The sequence below is a fragment of the Topomyia yanbarensis genome, chromosome 2 (genome assembly GCF_030247195.1).
Source record: "Topomyia yanbarensis strain Yona2022 chromosome 2, ASM3024719v1, whole genome shotgun sequence".
Lineage (NCBI taxonomy): Eukaryota > Metazoa > Arthropoda > Insecta > Diptera > Culicidae > Topomyia > Topomyia yanbarensis.
The window spans coordinates 92840161-92859208 of NC_080671.1; the positions used below are offsets into that span (position 1 = coordinate 92840161).

The following is a 19048-nucleotide window of genomic DNA, read 5'->3' on the forward strand; positions in this document are numbered from 1 at the left end:
CGCTAGGCCAAGCTGATGGAGTTGGCGTTCGTGTCATTTCCATCGTAGTCAAGATGGTCATATTGAAATTGTCGCGAATATCATACATTAAGATAGATCGGTTATCATCGTGAAGACAAGCCCATGGCATACCGTGGAAGTTGAGGTCGCCTAGAGCCAGTTGAGGTGCGATGAGTATGAAAACAATATCAATAAATCTTTGCCTTTGATTCGGATTTGACAAGCGACAACTTCAATACCTGGTGCCAAACAAAGGCTAAACCGATTGAAATAATAGCATATTTTGATATAACCCTATTGTTTGCAACGTCGGTAGTTCACGCACAAAAAGGCGAACAGTTAGACGAGCTCCGTTCAAAAGAACAAAGTTTGGAAGAACAGATTCGGCGAAAGGCTCGAAATGAGGCCAATGGAAAATAAATTGTTTTCGTATACTCCTCGATTGTAGCTTAACGCAATTGCTTGCATACCAGAATTTTCACTGACTGAAGCGAAGGGAAGTCTGGAAGGAGCCAATCCCATAGTTCGCAATTAAGGCCCCTCTCGGAGAGTACACCATCAATCTCTACTTCACAGGCGGGTACGTATACAAATACTTATTCGTACACGCCCGAGTGTTGTTTAGTTGGATCACGCGATATGCTCCGAAAGTAGACCGTTCAAGGGCCAGTTGTTGTATTAGACGGATATGGTTTGTATTAAAAAATGAGACTTATCGGCATTATTTTTGTAATTGGAGAAATATTCAAATCGTTCTGTCGGTCGTCGGAGATACCTCCCCATTAGTCAATATTATGTCATGCAGGCTTCAATATCCACCAAAGAAGGTTCTATCGCAGGGAATGCAACAGAATTGAAAAGAATGGAGTGATTGGTATTTTGCTGTACAAATGTTCTATGTAGTATCAGTAATCAATAAACACATTTTCGCTAAGCCGTTGGTCATACAGCCCGTTAACAAAGGGTGTTTCCAAATGAATACAAGCTATTATCAGGTAGATTTCATTTTCACTTACACACGCCATGTCTAAACTTTCATTAATACGAGTAGAAATTACTCCGAATCTTACTACCCACTCGGGAAAAAAGTATTCCGCCGGCCCTGCAGACGAGACAGGCAATGGCGCCCAGTAAAACACTGCTTTAGGCCAACTGTAGCGGGCCGTGATTCTGAATGTAATATTTGTTGTACCTACGGTTTTGGTATGTGCGGGCGTAGGGACTTCGCGTGTATCATCGCGAAGGACTCGAGTATTTGTACGTTATCATGTTCGATCGCGTGCGTGTTTGTATGTCGCGTGTGCCAACGTGTATGTAAGTTCGCATGTATAAATTCTATTTTATAACCATGTGCCTTTTGCATATTCGTGTGTGTTCTAGAATGATCGCGCGCGGGTCATGAATCTGAGACTTAATTTTTCGTGCACGGTTCAGATTCTAGAAGAAAGTGGGTTTTTTCATATCATTAGAGTTCCCAGTCATGTCGCCGTAGAGCACGTGTGGTCTAGTGGATATGAGCTTTATTTTTGATTGATCCAACTGAATGTATGGACCTAAGCTGCTAGAATGAAAAGTAAAGATTTCCGGACGTGACCGATTCATGATCTCACGCGTTTGCGGGTTTGTAACTTCGTGAGTACTAAAACGTTCACACTATTACCGGAGTGTTACCAAGTTTTCGCGATCGCGGGCGTAGGTGTGCGCAGATGATCGCGAAGGGCTTAAGTCTTCGTATGTTGACGGGTTTGTCGCGTGTACGTGACTTCGCGTGTATAAATTCGACTTTGTAACCCTGCGGCCATTCACATATTCGCGTGTGTTCTTGGATGGCCACGCGGACCGTCATTCTGATATTTAGTTTTCGGTGTACGGATCACATTCTGACAGGGATTGAGTTACCCCATATCACTAGAGTTCCCGGTCATGTCGCCATGGAACGTTTTGTCTAGTGAATATGGGAGTTATTTTTTCTTAATTGTTCCATCATATTTTTTTTTGCTTTTTTTAATAATTGACATGGACGTAGACTGTTGGTACCGAGAATAGAGACTTCCGGACGTGCCCGATTCATGATCGCGCGAGCGCGGCAGTTTGTAGGTTGACGCTTGCAATCGCGCTCGTAAGTTTATGAGTGCTGATACGTTAACCTTATCACCGGGGTGTTATCATGTTTGCGAGATCGTGGGCTCAGGTTGCTAGGATAATCGCGAGGAGCTCAAACGTTTGTATGCTGAGGTGATTTTGTAACATATTTGCGTGTGTTCTTGAATGGTCGCGCGAACCGTGAGTCTGACATAAAATTTTCGATGTACGGTTCCCGGTCATAATAAGTATGAGCGTATTATCTTAATTGGTCCAGCTGAAGGCATGAAACTAGGAATCTAGGATCGAGTACAGACTTCAGGACGTAACCGATTCGTGATCGCGTGCGCGAGGGCATTTTTTTAGGTTCCCGCTTGAGACTTCGTTTGAGAATTTATGAGTGTTAAGACGTTCACTATCACCGAGGTGTAATCATATTAGCTAGATCGCGGGCGTAGGTGTGCGTGGGCACGGTCACAGAATCAATTGTACACACGCGAAGTCACATACACGCTAGCACACGCTAGAAACACGTTAACATACAAACGCTTGAGCTCTATGCGATCAGAACTATTTCATATTTGCGTGTGGTCCTAAACGATCGCGCGAGCCGTGAATCTGACACTAAATTTCAGTGTGTGGTTCAGATGCTAGGAAGGAGTGAGTTCCCTCGTATCAACTGTAGTTCCCGGCCATGTCACCATGGAACGTGTTATCTAGTGGATACGAGCGTCATCTTTGACTGACTCAGATGAAGACCGACCGACCGTTCAGGCTAGAGCCTTGTTGTCTCTTGCTGTATGCAGAAGCCTTCTCCACTCCACTCGGTCCATTGCTGCTTGTCGCCAGCCTCGCAGTCTTCGACGGGTCCGCAGGTCGTCGTCCTCTATCTGGTCGATCCACCGTGCTCGCTGTGCGACCCGTCTTCCTGTTCCTGTAGGGTCGCCCTCAAGAACCTTCTTCACCGGGTCGTCGTCCGACATTCTTACGACGTGTCCAGCCCCCCGCAAACGTCCTATTTTTGCGGTATGCGCGATAAATGGTTCTTCCAGCAGCTCATGCAACTCATGGTTCATTCGCCTGCGCCACGCGCCGTTTTCCATCTACACGCCACCAAAGATGGTATGCAACACCTTTCGTTCGAAAACTCCAAGGGCGCGTTGGTCCTCCACGAGCATAGTCCAGGTCTCGTGGCCGTAGAGGACCACCGGTCTAATCAGCGTCTTGTAGATAATCAACTTCGTGCGGCGGCGAATTTTGTTCGACCGGAGCGTCCTCCGGAGTCCAAAGTAGGCACGATTTCCCGCCAAGATTCGTCTCTGAATTTCTCTGCTGGTATCATTGTTGGCGGTTACCAGTGAGCCTCAATACACGAATTTGTCGACCAACTCGATTTCGTCACCGTCAATCCGAACTCGGGATGGGAGGTACACATTGTCGTCTCTAGAACCTCTTCCTCTCGTGTATTTTGTCTTCGAAACGATGATAGCAAGTCCAATCCTGCTGGTTTCAGCTTTCAGTCTGATGTACGTTTCCGACATCGCCTCAAAGTTCCGTGCCGTTATGTCAATGTCGTCGGCGAAGCCAAGAAGTTAGATGGACTTCCTGAAGAAGTGCCACACCGTGTATCGCAACGTTGAATAGCAGGCACGATAGACCATCACGTTGCCGTAACGCTCTTCGAGATTCAAAGCGACTCGAGAGTGTCCTTGATACTCGAACAACGCACATCACCCGGTCCATCGTCACTTTGACTAATCGTGTCCGGAAATTCGTACTCGTGTATTATCTGCCATAGCTGATCTCAATCGATTGTGTCATACGCCGATTTGAAATCGATGAACAAATGATGTGTGGACACGTCGTATTTGCGGCACTTCTGCAGAACCTGCCGAATCGCGAATATTTGATCAGTGTTGGCGCGGGAACCCATGAATCCCGCTTGGTAGTGCCCCACGAACTCCCTTGCAACTGGTGACAATCGGTGGCAATGAATTTGGGAGAGGACCTTGTAGGCGGCGCTAAGTAGTGTGATCGCGCGGTAGTTGCAGCAATCTAATTTTTCACCCTTTTTGTAGAGTGGGCAAACAACACCCTCCATCCACTCCTCCGGAAGAATCTCCTACTCCCAAATTTTGGCGATTACCCAGTGCACCGTTCTAGCCAGTGTTTCACCACCGTATTTTAATAGCTAGCTGAGTAGTTGATCTACACCGGCAGCTTTGTTGTTTTTCAGCCGACCGATCTCCTCCTTGACTTCTTGGAGATCAGGAGCCGGCAGCCTATCGTCTTCTGCGCGTGCTCCAAGATCCATTGCCATACCGCCTTCGTCCTTTGCTGCTTCACCGTTGAGGTGCTTGTCATAGTATTGCTTCCACCTCACACTCGTTCGTAAGAAGGTTGCCGTCTAAGTCCCTGCACATATCGGCTTGCGGAACGTAGCCTTTGCGCGAACTCACCAATCGCCAACAGACGTATATCCGAAGCACCTCCTTGACGAATCAAAATACGAAATCTACGGGAAATCGATCCCTTGAGGCTGCGAGCAAACTATCAAACTAAGGAGCGCCAGCATATCTACCTAGAAGAGAACATATCTTGATCAATACTGCGAAAAAGCGTTACACCGATCCGCTGTTTAGCGGTGACCTGCCGGTAAAAGAACTGTGGAGCAGTTTGAAGAGAGAGGGCATACACAACACCGAAACAAATCCATCGAAGACTTTGACGCCGAACAATTAAACCGGTTCTTTACTGAAGCTCATCTTACACTGCAACAGCGACCTGCACCTTCCCTAGAAATACGCTCCAGTGAACCAACAACGAACCATACTGAAGGAAGAGGACCACAAACGCCTAAATAAAATTTCGATCTCGTTTTTTTTAAATACTCTGTCCGCTTATGCTGCTACTAAATACGCACCTCTTTAACGCTATCATGGAAGCCCAATCATTTCCCTTTATCTGGGAAGAAGCATTGATAACACCCATACCCGAAACACACACTTCAGCGCCAGTCAAGGACTTTAGACCTATTAGCGTATTAGAGAAGACTCCTCTGTCCCAAATAACCGAATACTTCGAAACAACCAATCCTGCTCTTCTTGCAAAAAATGAGTCTGGTTACCGGAAAGCACGCAGTACAACAGTGTCACCCATGACATCCTTAATAACTTCGATGAGGATAAGTACGCAATTATGGTTCTCATCGACTTTACCCTCGCTTTCCCTTGTGTCAGACACAGATTACTGAAGGCAAAGCTTATGAGGGAATTCGGCTTCTCAAATTCTGCTTGCAAGCTCGCATCGTCGTTCCTAGCCCAACGAAGCCAAAGGGTGGAACTCGGCAATACCACCACGAACGCTAGGTTGCTGACAAATGGATCACCTCAAGGCTCGTGCCTCAGCGCGCAGCTTTTCTCGCTATATATCAACAGCCGCCAAGCGTCATTAAACGCAAGTATCGCCTCTAGGCAGACGAACTTCAAGCATACGTCTCCGATCACAGAAATGAAGTTGAGAGACTTGTTCAGCTAATCAACTCCGACCTCGACGCAATCGAATACTGTGCAATGACAAATTGACTTTTTCCTAACCCCAAGAAAACAAAAGCTATAAACATCTGCAAGGAGGGTACGGTAGAGCCACAAGAAAATGTCTGTGGGAAATCCATTGAACTATCCAAGGAAGTCAAAAAGCTCGGGTTCATCATGGACTCCAACTTAAAATGGTGTGTCCAAGTTAAAGAAATCACGAAAAAGACCTACAATACTCTTCGTACATTCCGACGATCTCAAGGACTACTCTGCGTACAAACTCGTAAAAAACTCACCCAAGCAGTGTCGATTCCGTTCTTCTTGTAGATATTCTTTTCTACCCCGGGCTCTCGACTACACAAACAGAGCACCTATATCGCTGCTTCAAACTGGAAACTCACTCTAGGAAAGCACGTAAAAACTGTTATTATAAAAAATGTTGTTCTATCATTCATATGTAGGGTAAACAAGATCGTTTAATTCTACTCGGGAACTCAAGTGGCAAGTGTGAACCAAAATTGGCGAAACATCACAACGCCATACTGTAAGCGCGCACAATCAGCTATTGAAAAACAATTCTTTACGGCAGCTGATAACAGCTGCTGGCTGCCAGTAGCGATTGCAGCAAACGACTCTAAGGCAAAGACCGTCAACCGTGACCGGCGGGAGTCCATATGCCGCAGTAGTGCCGGAACGGAAATCGAATGTAAACAAATGAGATCATCCAAACCGGGAGTCGTAAAGTGCGCGCGTCCTGCGCTCGCCAGCGCGAAAAAATTGCAACATATGGGGAGCCACATTTTCCATGTGCGGGATTAACTCCAACATTATTGTTGATGCAATGATTCACGCAAAAGAGGATAACACGGAAAAGCAGACCATGTTGTGATAAGACTTTCCCGTTCATATCAGTTTTGGTGTTTGTTTACGCTCACATTCATTCACGCGGCTTTTTTATTGGTCTGGTGACATGTTTTCTTCTTCGATCGATCAAACAGGCATCGGACAAGCGTTTCGACATCGCTTTACTTCTTTCTAAATCGGTCACCGGTCAGGTTTCTTGTAAATTTATTCGTTTCAGTTGGGGAACAGCTAACACGAATATAAATAAACAAATCCCACTCATTCGAACGGAACGGATCGCGGACTTTAATCCGACTGGGTGGGTTTATATTATTTTTTTCGCCTTGATCTGAAACAAACCAGGGACTCGGCGGGTGCATTAAGCCGCTACAGATTGATTCAAGTTGTTGCATGGTCCGAGATCTGGTTAAACATAGACGTGATCTATGCTTACAAAACCGCGAGCCACGCATTCGGTTACCGATAAAGAGGAAGCCTTAGGTATTTATCTATGTCGCAAAAACCTCGATGCTGGAACCTTGGGTTAGAGACCTGCACTCTCAAAAATCATACTCTCTGTAAAAAAAATCGAGAGAACGACATTCGACAATTAGCAGAGAAACTTTCTCTCGATCAATAAATCATTGCCCTCGGTAAAATATGCGGTTCACAGACGACTGACATGCTCATTGAACATTGCGACCAAGATCTGATTGAATTTAAGGTGAACCAACTTTATCTCGGTGGTTGGTGGTTAGCAACGAGATTAATTAAAATTAAAGCATTCGTAGCATGCACTACACAGTAGCTAACGAAATAAGTTGTTTCAGGTTGTAACAAGTTGTATAAACAATACTATGCAACATCACGGATTGGCATTTTTGAACATCGTATCACCTTTCCATTCTAAACATCTTGACCGCGACCGTGTATCATTAAATATGAATTCGTTTCTGTCTGACTGTCGAACGAAACTGCATGCCCGGGACTTCTCGCTGCATAACCGTCCTATTTCTCGCAGAATTCCCGATGTATATTGGACGAACATCGAGATAACGGCAACTAGGTTAAAACAGAACCCGACGTTTGAATGATGTAAATTCTGAACCATCGAGCAGCTGCTGTTCTTGTTAGTTCTATGGAACCACAGAGTCCTTTTTGTGCAATTTGAATTCAAGCTCTCGCCAGCTCTCTAGAGTGGGACTTGAGTTTCAGTCTTAATGGCGCGCGCTCCACACTGCTTCTTTCCGACGGTGTAGCTGTGTAGCTTATTATACCTCCCCGGAGGTAGACTGGTCCCAACGCTACGTGCTTTTCCTTTGTGTTCTTCACCAAGCGGTTATGTCTCGCCACGGCATGAGTCGAAAAGGAAAAAAACGAAAAAAAATATGAAATAGATAGAAGAAGCAGGTTGCATAGATCTTTTTTATCCAACACAGAACAGGAAGGAAGCTTACACCTGTGCATTAGCACCGGTTTAGATAGAGAACGGACAAAGAGCCTGCTGTACGTAGCGGTGGGCAATTTCTGCAATGCTCAGTAGCTTGATTTGTACGCTTTAGTAGCTTCAATTTTACCGAATTGAATACATGGACAACCTAATGATCAAATTTGAATTTAAGAAACATAATCATGAAGAACAAAATTCTTGCTAAAATATCCCCAATAAAAACTACGAATAGGTAAGGGCTCAAGGACCTACCTTGCGAAACTTTTTTTTTGCGAAATACAGTAGGACAATGAGTTACTAACCTGCAATGACCGTATCGCTGAGATTATACTTTCCGGCCGCCTTCGGAAAATCTTTCAACTTCCGCCCACTAAGCTTCAGCTCGCCACTAAGATTGGCATCCTCCAGGATGCGCTCCAGCGACCGGGTCAGTTGGCTCTGCATGTGCCCTCCGGCACCGCTCATGGTGCCGCTTCCGCTTCCGGTACCGACCGAGCCGGACAGAATCGACCCGGACGGAGAAGTCGAATACGGCAGCTGATTCGCAGTCTTCAGACAAGCCACGGCCATGTTAGATTCATTTGGATCAAATAAATAACTTTTTCGCGTTTGCTAGGTGTTGCACTGCGGTCACTCCCTGAATCGTGTTGTGCTTATACACCCTTCCAACCGATCATAGCAAGCAGCTGACACACGAGGCAAGTTTTCTACACTTCCGCCGATCCGCACACAGTTAAATCGATTTCTTTGGCCGACCCCTAAATTAAACTCGACAGGTTAAATAGTTTGTCCTCGCTTATCCGACACGGCCCTCCCAACCGGGAAGCGCCCTAGAATCTTTGCTTGCACACACACAAACTTCTACGCAATTTTGTATCCACTTTCGTTCCGTTACCGTATTTCCGTTTCACACCTGCACTTTAAATCGCAAATACAAACCGACTTTCTTCGAATTCAATAAAAATTTTCACCCGTAACTAGCCTCATAACTTCTGCATTAAAATCACAAAATTTCTTCCTTTTGATGTTTCCTGTGACCAGAACGCACACTAACACTTTCACACTTCGAAATATAATTCGAACCGACGGTACGGAAGAAAAAAAAATCTGCGGCGCCGACACTCTTTTGACTTGTCTGGGACTGAGAATGGGAAGGCCAAAAAATTCTATCCAAAGGCAGTCGAGAGTAAAATTACACTGGAATCTATTGTGTACAATCACAACTATTGCCCAATAACGGTAGAAATAATATTGTTTAGTAAAGGCTATGTTATTCTATTTCAGAACTTTTAATTACGCGCACACAACAGAACGAGAACAGGTCAACACTGAACGGTGACTCTCGACGGACTGCGAGCGAGCGTTGAAGCAAACAGAGAAAACCAAGCCTGACCGGGGAGCGCACAAACACAGCCACACGCACGCCTTGTTTTGTTTGTTGTTTATGTTCGGATGCAAAATGACAGATTTATAACACGCACCCTGCGGTACAAATTTGTAGGAGAAGTTCGCAGTACGTTACGATGCGTTACAAATAGTACAAATTAATGCTTCTGAAGGGCAGTAAGAACGGTTGGCTTCTTGCTTTCCAAGTAAAGCTCAGCCGGAAATGAACTGGAATTCTGGCTGGTTGGTTGACTAGAATCGGTTGTATCACTGGAGCCGGAATACGAACTGGAACCAGCCAGAATTCCAGTTCATTTCCGGCTAAACTTAACTGCACTGAAAAAAAATCAAACGTTAATTCTATTTGCTTCAAACCACTTAAAATCCATGTGAAGAACAAATGCTTATGTTATCACGCGCACACATACCTTCTATGTATCAACTGTATGAACTATGTAAGCGCACACATTACTTTTATGTGCGTATTGTTATAGAATCGGGTTTTAAGTGCCTTATAGTTATGAAATGTGAATGTAAGATTAATATGTCTTGTAAATACACACATTAGGTTTATGTGCCAGCAAATAGTGTCTATCTGCCTCCGCTAATTGCAAAAATCTATGTGTAAAATCAATAGGCATAACTTTTACATTTTTTTGAGTGTGGGTTTCTGTTGGTCAAAACTCATAGTGGTATCAGTGATATTAATAATCAAGAGGGTGAATGTTTTGACGTTTCTTTGAAAAATGAGTGAAGCCAACATAAGCTGGCTTCCCGGCTCGGCTAGTTGCCAAAAATGACAGCAAACGCGCTTTAAACGAAACTTGCCGAATGCAAAAAAAAAACTTCATTTTGATGTGCTTAACTGATACTCAGGCGATAAAAGCGTTCGTATTTTATATAGAAGAAGCGATATACGTAAAAGCGTGATTTCTCATATATTGTTAATAATTACTTATTTTTAATCCCTCCTTTAAGGTTGAACAGAGAAGGGGCGAAAATCGAAAAAAGCGGTTTATTACACACCGTGTGTTAGATCTTCATAAAAATTAATCAGCAGTACTGTTACAACATTGTATATAAGCTAATTGATTTTTATGAAGATCTAACAAACGGTGTGGAAAAAAACTGCTATTTTCGTTTTCGATTTTTGCCCAATCTCTGTGCAACCTTAAACGATGTTGTACAGTTCATGTGAACAGACTTTAAATATTTGAAACGTAAATAGCGGTACTGGTATTTGGTGGCAGCTTCAGACAGTTTTCATTGGGCTGTTTACAATTTTTCATGGGGCTGTTTACAATACGATCAAACATAATATGCTAAATCTCGGTGCAAAGACTCGACATCTCAATCTTTTGTTTGTCATATATCTATCAGTTACCATAGTTGCCGATTTTCCGCAAACCTGCAGATTTTACGCAATTTGAAATACAGGAGCGGATTTTAAGAAAATGGCATTTTTTTGCGTATTTTTCATGTTTTACTCAAATGGCTAACCATTTTTTAAATTTTAAATTGCATGTTTAATCAAAATACGTCATTAAATTATACTAATAAATTTAATTACTCAACAATTGTCGTATCCAGCTTTTTACGTGCCATAATGGCGGTCTAAATTGTTCAGTTCGTAATACGTTTAATTGCCCTTTATTGACAATAATCGTTTACGTCAGCTTGACAGCAACGCCCAGTTGAAGATATCGGGCGTTCATTGAGTAAACATCCAACACATTGGACTAACGTAGGATGACTTAATCTCACTGGCCGATTGACGTATACAATTATTGTCAAAAAAGGGCAATTAAACGTATTACGAACTGAGCAATTTAGACCGCCATTGTCGAACGTAAAAAGCTGGATAGGGATCTACCCGTTTTTCACAGACACACATTTAACTCAGCTCGGAAATTTTCGTAACAGCCGAATAAACAGTAATTATCGAAACTAATATAACAGCAAAGTAAATATTGGTTGCAGAATTTCAACTACTTAGTTTCGGAGTTTGAGAATTCAGTAAAATACAAAAAGTGCTGAAATTTGACAAAAAAATCTAAAACTGTGATAGTTTCTTGGATCTGGTTGTTTTAACTATTCGCCAAATATTCTTTTAAATTTTAAATATTTCAATTTAGGAAATCCAAAATTTTAAAACCTCGGAATTTTAAAATTCAAAGCTTGAAAATTCCATGCTTTGAAATCTACAATTTGCAACTTTTTCCAATTTTTGAAATTTCAAAGTTTTCAGATCCTTAAATTTTAAAATCTTTGATAATTAAATTTTGAGAAAAATAAATTGAAATGGAAAAATCATTCAATTTCAAGTTTTCGCAACTTTTACTCTTTACATCTTTTAAATTTTAAAAGAATAATAAGAATTTTAAAATTTACTACTAATTTTTTTTTAATTTAGAATAATAAGAATTTTAAAATTTACTACTAATTTTTTTTTAATTTAGCATTAAAAATTGGAAATTCAAATATTTAAAAATTTGATAAATAAAAAATCTAAGAATTTAAAAAGTGCAAGAATTTAAAAATTTCGAAGCTTCAAAATATCAATATTTCAAAATTCACAAATTATAAATTTAAAAATTCTTATTATTCTTTTAAATTTCGAAATATTTTAATCTGTGAATTTTTATTGCCCATCCTATGAATTTTAAGACTCTAGCGCGTAAAATTTTTGACAGCTAGTTTTCCTCGCTCACTAATATTCATGCATAATTTTGACAACAACAATGTCGTGTCATTTTTTATCGATTAGCATTGGAAATTTTAATTAAGATTAGTAGATTAGCTAAAGATAAGTAACATCTATGGTTGGTTTTATCATTAAACAACGCAAAATGGATGAAATCTTCCTCTTGCGGAATCGGCTTGGAGCTCCAAACAGGTATTGCCACTCCACTTTTGCCGCTTGTAAAAATAACTTCTCGTTTCAAAAAAAAAAATTCGCCAACAGCCAACAACTATGAGTGAATTGTTTGGCAGTACTTCCAGACTCCCCATTTACCCACTTCCTTCCTTGGAATTATGGCCCTTAAAATCCCATACCGCAATCAGCAGTTAGCAACCAAGCAATCCTTCTATCAATTTGTTATGAGAAAGTCTGCTTTCAATTTATTGGTGATCAACATTTTCTGCTTTGCTGATATCCATCCCGGTGTCGGACAAGCTTAAGCTGTATTCAATCATTTCAGTTGACAATGCAGCACCAAGAGTCATCGTAACGCAAAAGATCGTTCCGAGAATATCCGAATCCGGGAGTTGTAAATCGTCCGTAATCATTTGTTGTTTTAATCCGTGTTTACCGAGGCTGGTTTTGCAATAACATATTATCACATACATAATTTATTTAGTCTTTTGTTATAAAATTTTGAAAAAGTTCTACTTAATCTAGCAGCAGCAAATTGCAAACACAAAACAAAAAGAACTGTCAGATAGGGTACGAGAATACAGAACGCATATGTATATGTGTAGTGAGGGGAATGCATTGTGCAAATATTTTCAACGCAGTAGTCTTGTTAGGTGCAAAATGCAATAGATTTTTTATTTTTTTAGTATTTGAATAGTAAAATTTTCAAAAATTTGAATTTTTTAAATTCTTATATTTTTAAACCGTTAATTTTTAAATTTTTATATGCTTAAACTTTTAAATTTTCAATTCTTTAAATATTCAAATTTTTTAATTCTTAGATCTTTAAATTTTAATAAAAACTAAAATTAACAATTTCCTAAATTTTTTAATTTTTATGTTTCCTAAATTTTTAAAGTTTTGTATTTCTAAATTTCCAACATATCAAATTTTAAAATTTTTGTACCTTGAAATTTTTTAATTATAGAATTTTAATGCTTAAATATTTATTTTTCATATTTTTTTAGGCCCTACAAATTTTTATGATGAAAGTGGAAATACTCCCCGTGGTCGACTGCTGTGCGGTGACGCGTTTCTACAATGACTGCTTCAGGTGTACTTACAGTTGATAGTAGCCGACGTCCATCGACGAAAAAGTTATTCAATTCGTCCACAGTACTCTTCGATGCGTTGTAGATTACTTCACGCTTTAAGTTGTTCAATAGTTCTTTCGCCGGAAGATCATAGAAGTCTCGCTTGGCATACCGTTTCTTCGCTACAAAAACCAACGACGCTGCTTTGTCCTGCTTGCGGGTATAATCTAGCCTATAGATATTCGAACCTGTGTGCGATAGACACGTCAGGGTCGAAGGATGATTTCAAGACAGGTACTGCTTTCAGGCCGTATATACCGATACCGGATACCGTATAATCCTACTCCTCCGCACGCTTTCGATCTCCGACCTCTGTTTAAAGGCAACGAGTGTTTCAGAAAATTGTAACCAAGAACACGAATTGGTCCGATTGGGGATGAGGCCTTTTTGTTTTGATTCCGTGACAGCAAATATGTGGTACAGTGTTTTATCTAACATGAGTTTCATACCATCGATGTGATGTTCCAGACCCCGAACGTTAAGGTGTCCGATTCGTAAGTTAAAGAGATTGTTTCTTGGCATTGTGAGGAGTTTTATCGTCGGTGTGCAGTACAGTGGGGGATTATAACCAAAGATAAACTCAAGATAGAGTGGTCCGAGATTTCCCATGTACCATCCAAATAAGACCCCTCGTTGAACCCGGTTCACCCCCAGATTGACAGCTCTACAAAAAAAAAAACAAAGCGAGGCTTTACGTACGACCACCGTCGGCCTTTTCGTTGTATCTATGACAATAGGTTGTTGTGAACATATGAACCGATTTTTCGGCAACAAAATAATAAACCGTGAAGTCTCGACAAACCTATGATTACGACTTAAAAGCCAACTGTCAAAATTCTCTTTAAAGGGAAATTCCGGACAAACCGTTACTGCCAGAACACAGTTCACAGCACTAAATGCAAGAGAAAATTTTTGTCTTTTGTTTACTACCAACATCTGTGACTGGCGAGTGACCGTTTTTCGGGAATTTTCATTCAAAGTGAATCTTGACAGTTGGCTTTTAAGCCGTAATCATATGTTTGTCGAGAATTTCTTATAGTTCGATAATTAGTGAATGAATATTCTGGTTGCAGTTGAAAATTGAATTAGTGAACTTGCGTCTTTTGATTTTTCTCCTATTTGCAGCGTGCGGAACTAAAGCGCAGTTCGTTTAGAAGATGCGCAAGTTCATTCTCTAACATGTACACAAGAAGCGCATTAGTTGCCCTCTCTGTAAATAGGAATAAAAATAAAAGGCGTAGTTTGTTCACTATCGTGGATCATTTCTATACAATTAGAATATATATAAATGTTGCATCATTTTCCATGGAATCTTGTACATATCAAGGCTTCGCACTATATTCTGTGTGAGAATCTAGTGAAAGTTCAATTTAGCGCATCTATTTATTTTAAATTGCAACGTACATTACCCATTGGGAATACCAACCGATCTGCAACGGTTCAGGTCATTAAATGCCCTAAAAAACCATTCTTTTGCCGCACTATTTATTCAGAATATCCAGTGATCTGTGATCACTGATCATGCTACGAATTCTATGTAACGATTTGACATCACGATTCCATACTGCACGAGAGCTTTTCCTTATTTGGGTTGTAACCATAGCATCTTGTAAACGCATTCAAATAAACATCGACGCCTATTAATGAGGGGGTAGCAAAAGCATAAAATTATTGAGTTCACCGGTTCACGGTTACAGAACCATCATTATTTTCTGAATATTTTGTATGGGACATAGTAATCTTGAGTTAATCTTTGTTATAACGGCGCGGTGCTGGATTGGTCTACCCTAATAAACATCTTATGATCCAAGAGCCTAATGACCTGTTCAGGGTATAATCTAAACAATATGGGGAATCGTTGGATTATATGGGTTAAAGTTTATGTATAATTTTTTTTTTATTGAAGTAGGCTTTCTGCATAATAGAAGATGAAAGATTCGTTCAGATTTTCTGAACGCTATGGTTACGGCCGGTCGTAACTGCGATCTGGACACTGGACCAGAGTAAACAAAGCGAAGACTCATTCAAAAAAAAATTATATTTATAGGAGAAAAAACTAGGACAAATCAAGCGTTAGTAAAAAACCAGAACATATCCTAGTGAGCTAAAACCAAATACAAATTTAATACGCCAAGGTCCCATACAAAAGGGTCTTTACTTTTTGGCTCACGGAACGGACACATTACACGTTGTATTTGGTCACCCTAAAAATATGTAGGAATTGAACGTAATGCTACATAACGTACGTTACCGAGAGGACGTCACATCACAATGAAGCAAAATACGCTGTGTTACATGGCGGTACTTTCCGGTCCTTTGTTTTCGTGGCTGATATTTAAAAACCCTGTCTGATCAGCAACAGTAAACAAATAGCGCAGAGAATGTCATTCCTGATCAGGGATGCCAGATTTACAGACATATCTGTATTTTACAGACTTTTGATGGTCTCCTACAGACGTAATCAGACATCTACAGACTTCTAAAAAAGTAACAGTGTTTAACAAAATTATGCTAAATAATTTGATTCAAATACGAGTGATTCCTTCACAATAGTTTAGTAATTTCAAGCCACTTTTAAAGTAATAACCTAGTGTAAATAGGATTTACACAACCCTCTACAGACTTTTACAGACATTTTAATTATTCTTCTACACAGCAAAAAGAATTGTAATAATCTTCGATGCGATGATCATTGATGTGCGTTAAATTTAGACGTAATGGGAAACAAAATGCAATATTGTATTGTTTTAGACGCAATTATACCTCAACCACTTAATATCACACACAAACAATATTACATCTTTTTCGCTGAGCATTGCATTCGAGTTGAAATGATATTGTTATGAAAATGATGTACGAAATTCTTCCCATCACAATCGTGTAATATCAATCTGATGAAAGTTTCTTCCCATTTTCCGTGTGATATTGCTCACTGACAAATTTGTGTTATTACACGATTTTATGTAGCATTATATTCGAAAGTATGCACATCACCGCTTCCCTCGAACTATTGTAATATTACATGCATCAATGCTACATTAAACTGAAAAAAATTATTTTCAGTGTATTGCATGAAAAACCGCGAGAAAGAATTTTGCAAAACGATTCTGTTGTCTGCAAAGGTTTCTGTTGTCTGCAAAGGTTTTTATACATCGTGTGCTGGTTCAAAAATTAATTTTCGAAAAATCATATTTATTTAATTAACTCATAAAAATTACTCGCTAATAGTTCTAGAAGAAAACGATCCCTTGTAAACATCTCAATACGTAAGTGCAAACCAAAATAACGAATTAAAATGCACTCCCGCATAATGACACCAAACATTAACAACCGTTTTAGATCTCCTTCAAGACTGGTCGCTCCAGTACGGTCAAACCTGCTAAAATCGAAGATGAGCAGTTCGTTGTTGTCCGGAAGTAACAGAGGTGAATCGAATGCTTCCAGCAGCGAGAGCTTGAGTTGTGCTCCATAATCGGCCATGAAGACCCCGAAGAATCCATCCGCTTTGTTTGCCAATGCTAAATCCAAATCATCAGCAGCTCTGAACAGTTCAATGACGGCATCGTTGTTATCCTGTGGTATTACATCGGTAACATTTTAGTGGAACCTCCTAATATGGAGTGAAACAGACACGGTCACATTTGGGTGGGTTTGTTCGAACAACTCCAGAATGTTTCTCAAAAGTGTCACTAGACAGTCCGCATGTCGGTCGACATTCGGTCAAGTTGGACCTTTCAGCAAAATCTTTGAAATGTAAAGACGGGATCAATGTTGAAACTAGTAATTTAAAAGTGGCGGTTCGAGTGCGTCCACTTTCTGTTAAAGAATGTGTCGAATCCGTGGCCAACATTAGGTTTGTTCCAGTACCAGGAGAAACTGGAAGTACTCCGGAGAAAGTCGTTCCTGTACTCTCCTCTTATCTTCTTTCTTCTTCTGGTAGCAAACCAGAGTAAAAGGGAACAAGAATTTGTTGCTCCAGTTTACTCCGGAGTAGCTTCCGTGTACTGGAACAAACCTATTGTTCGAGTGAACGATAATGATGATTGTGAATACCAGAGATACAGCTGACAACTCGGCTGGGGTGGAACATTGCTTCCAGTATGACCATGCATTTTGGTCGTGTAATGCGGAGGATCCTGCCTACGTTGGACAAAGCAGTGTATATAACGATCTTATGCAGTCACTGATGGATAAGGCTTTTGAGAGATATACACATACACTCGTTAATCATACTTGTGCCAGTGGAGAACGGCTAAAGGAGGGTGTTAGCATTAACAAAAGTTTACTAACGTTGGGACAAGTTATTTCATCATTGGCGGAGCCCAAGAAAATTGCGACGACCTACGTACCATACCGAGATTCTCCAAGCAATCATTAATACATATTGGAACAGGAATAATAATTAGTAAAATAGTTACAGGGAAATTAGTATTCGCGGACATTACAGTTACCAACGTTCTTTGACTTAATAGTCGTCATCACTGACTACATAGTACGCGTGATTGTATGTCGTTTCCCGGAATATCGTTTTCCGGAATGTACTATTTTCCGGAATACCATTTCCCGGAACGTACTTTTTCTCGGCAATTTGTTATACTATTGAAATCTGAAGTACTTTGAGAACATTTGCATTTAAAACTATGTTGCTACTCAAATATTTGTTTGGTTCTCTTTACAGCTTGTCTTTGCTCGCTGATCATGTTAATGAATTTGAAAAACTAATTCTCATGCATATGTCATTTTATTTGAAAACATTATCAATCATTCGAAGGTCCAGAAAATAACTTATGCTAAAAAGAAGGCGATATTAAATTGACGATCTTCTTTGAAGTAGGTCGTAATTTAATTTAAAATTAATAGCGTTTCAAAAATATGCTACGAAAATTTTAAAAAAGGCAAATCCATTTCATTGTATTTACTGTATTTGAATCAATGAAATTCTAAAATTATTTCCATTGATTTGTTCTTGTTCCAAAGAATGCTAATTCACATAGAAATTTTTAATGCGAAGTGAAATTTAAAATAACTGAAGGTGTTTTCAATTCACTTCACAGTATGAACAAATATTATTGAGAATAAAAATCAATGAAAGTCCAAGAGTATTTTCAGAGAAACTTCATATAGATTAAAATAACATTCTACACAAAATTCCAAAGGAGAATGCATATTTATAAGAAGGCCGGCAAATATATTCACAATCTATAAAATTTCAAAGGCTCCAGTAATATTTATGACTAAATTTTAGGAAATGTTTGTATTGTTTCATTACCTTTTTTCTAATCTTTATGAAAATCAATCAACGTATTCAGGGCATTTTAGAGTACTGTGATTGCTTATCATAAAAATGTTGCCAACGTTGTGGAAAACACTGCCTTTTCAATTTCAAAAATGGCCGCATTTCGAGGCGTTCTTAATAGAGCACTCTAGTTAGAGTGTGGCCAAGAGGCCATGACGTATCCAAACGAACATGAAATTTGACGTATTTCTATTGTGTATACGTCAATTTCCATGTTCGTTTAGATACGTCATGGCCTCTTGGGCACACTCTAACTAGAGTGCTCTAGTTCTAAATTGATCATTACGAATTTACACTATCTCCTGTAATGTTTGACCTAGTGTCAAAAACTAAAGTTTTTTCGATTCCTTAGAACGATAGGAAGTGTCTTACGTAGGATTTTTTTTCGCTATTTTAATTTCACGCGAAACGCTGAAAATATCATCTTTCAACTTCATTGCTTTC

The 19048-nt window shown here is 40.0% G+C and overlaps 1 protein-coding gene across 3 annotated transcripts in view; it reads right to left on the minus strand.

Annotated features, from left to right (window-relative positions):
* The window catches only part of LOC131678832 (leucine-rich repeat and calponin homology domain-containing protein), a 210354-nt gene extending 201102 nt beyond the window's left edge, over positions 1-9252 (minus strand). For all 3 annotated transcript variants that reach the window (XM_058959205.1, XM_058959203.1, XM_058959202.1), the window contains exon 1: positions 8214-9252. In XM_058959205.1, the coding sequence (XP_058815188.1) occupies positions 8214-8481 (268 nt within the window). In that variant the 5' untranslated portion in view covers positions 8482-9252. The remainder of the gene's footprint in view (positions 1-8213) is intronic.
* Between the last annotated feature and the right edge of the window lie 9796 nt (positions 9253-19048).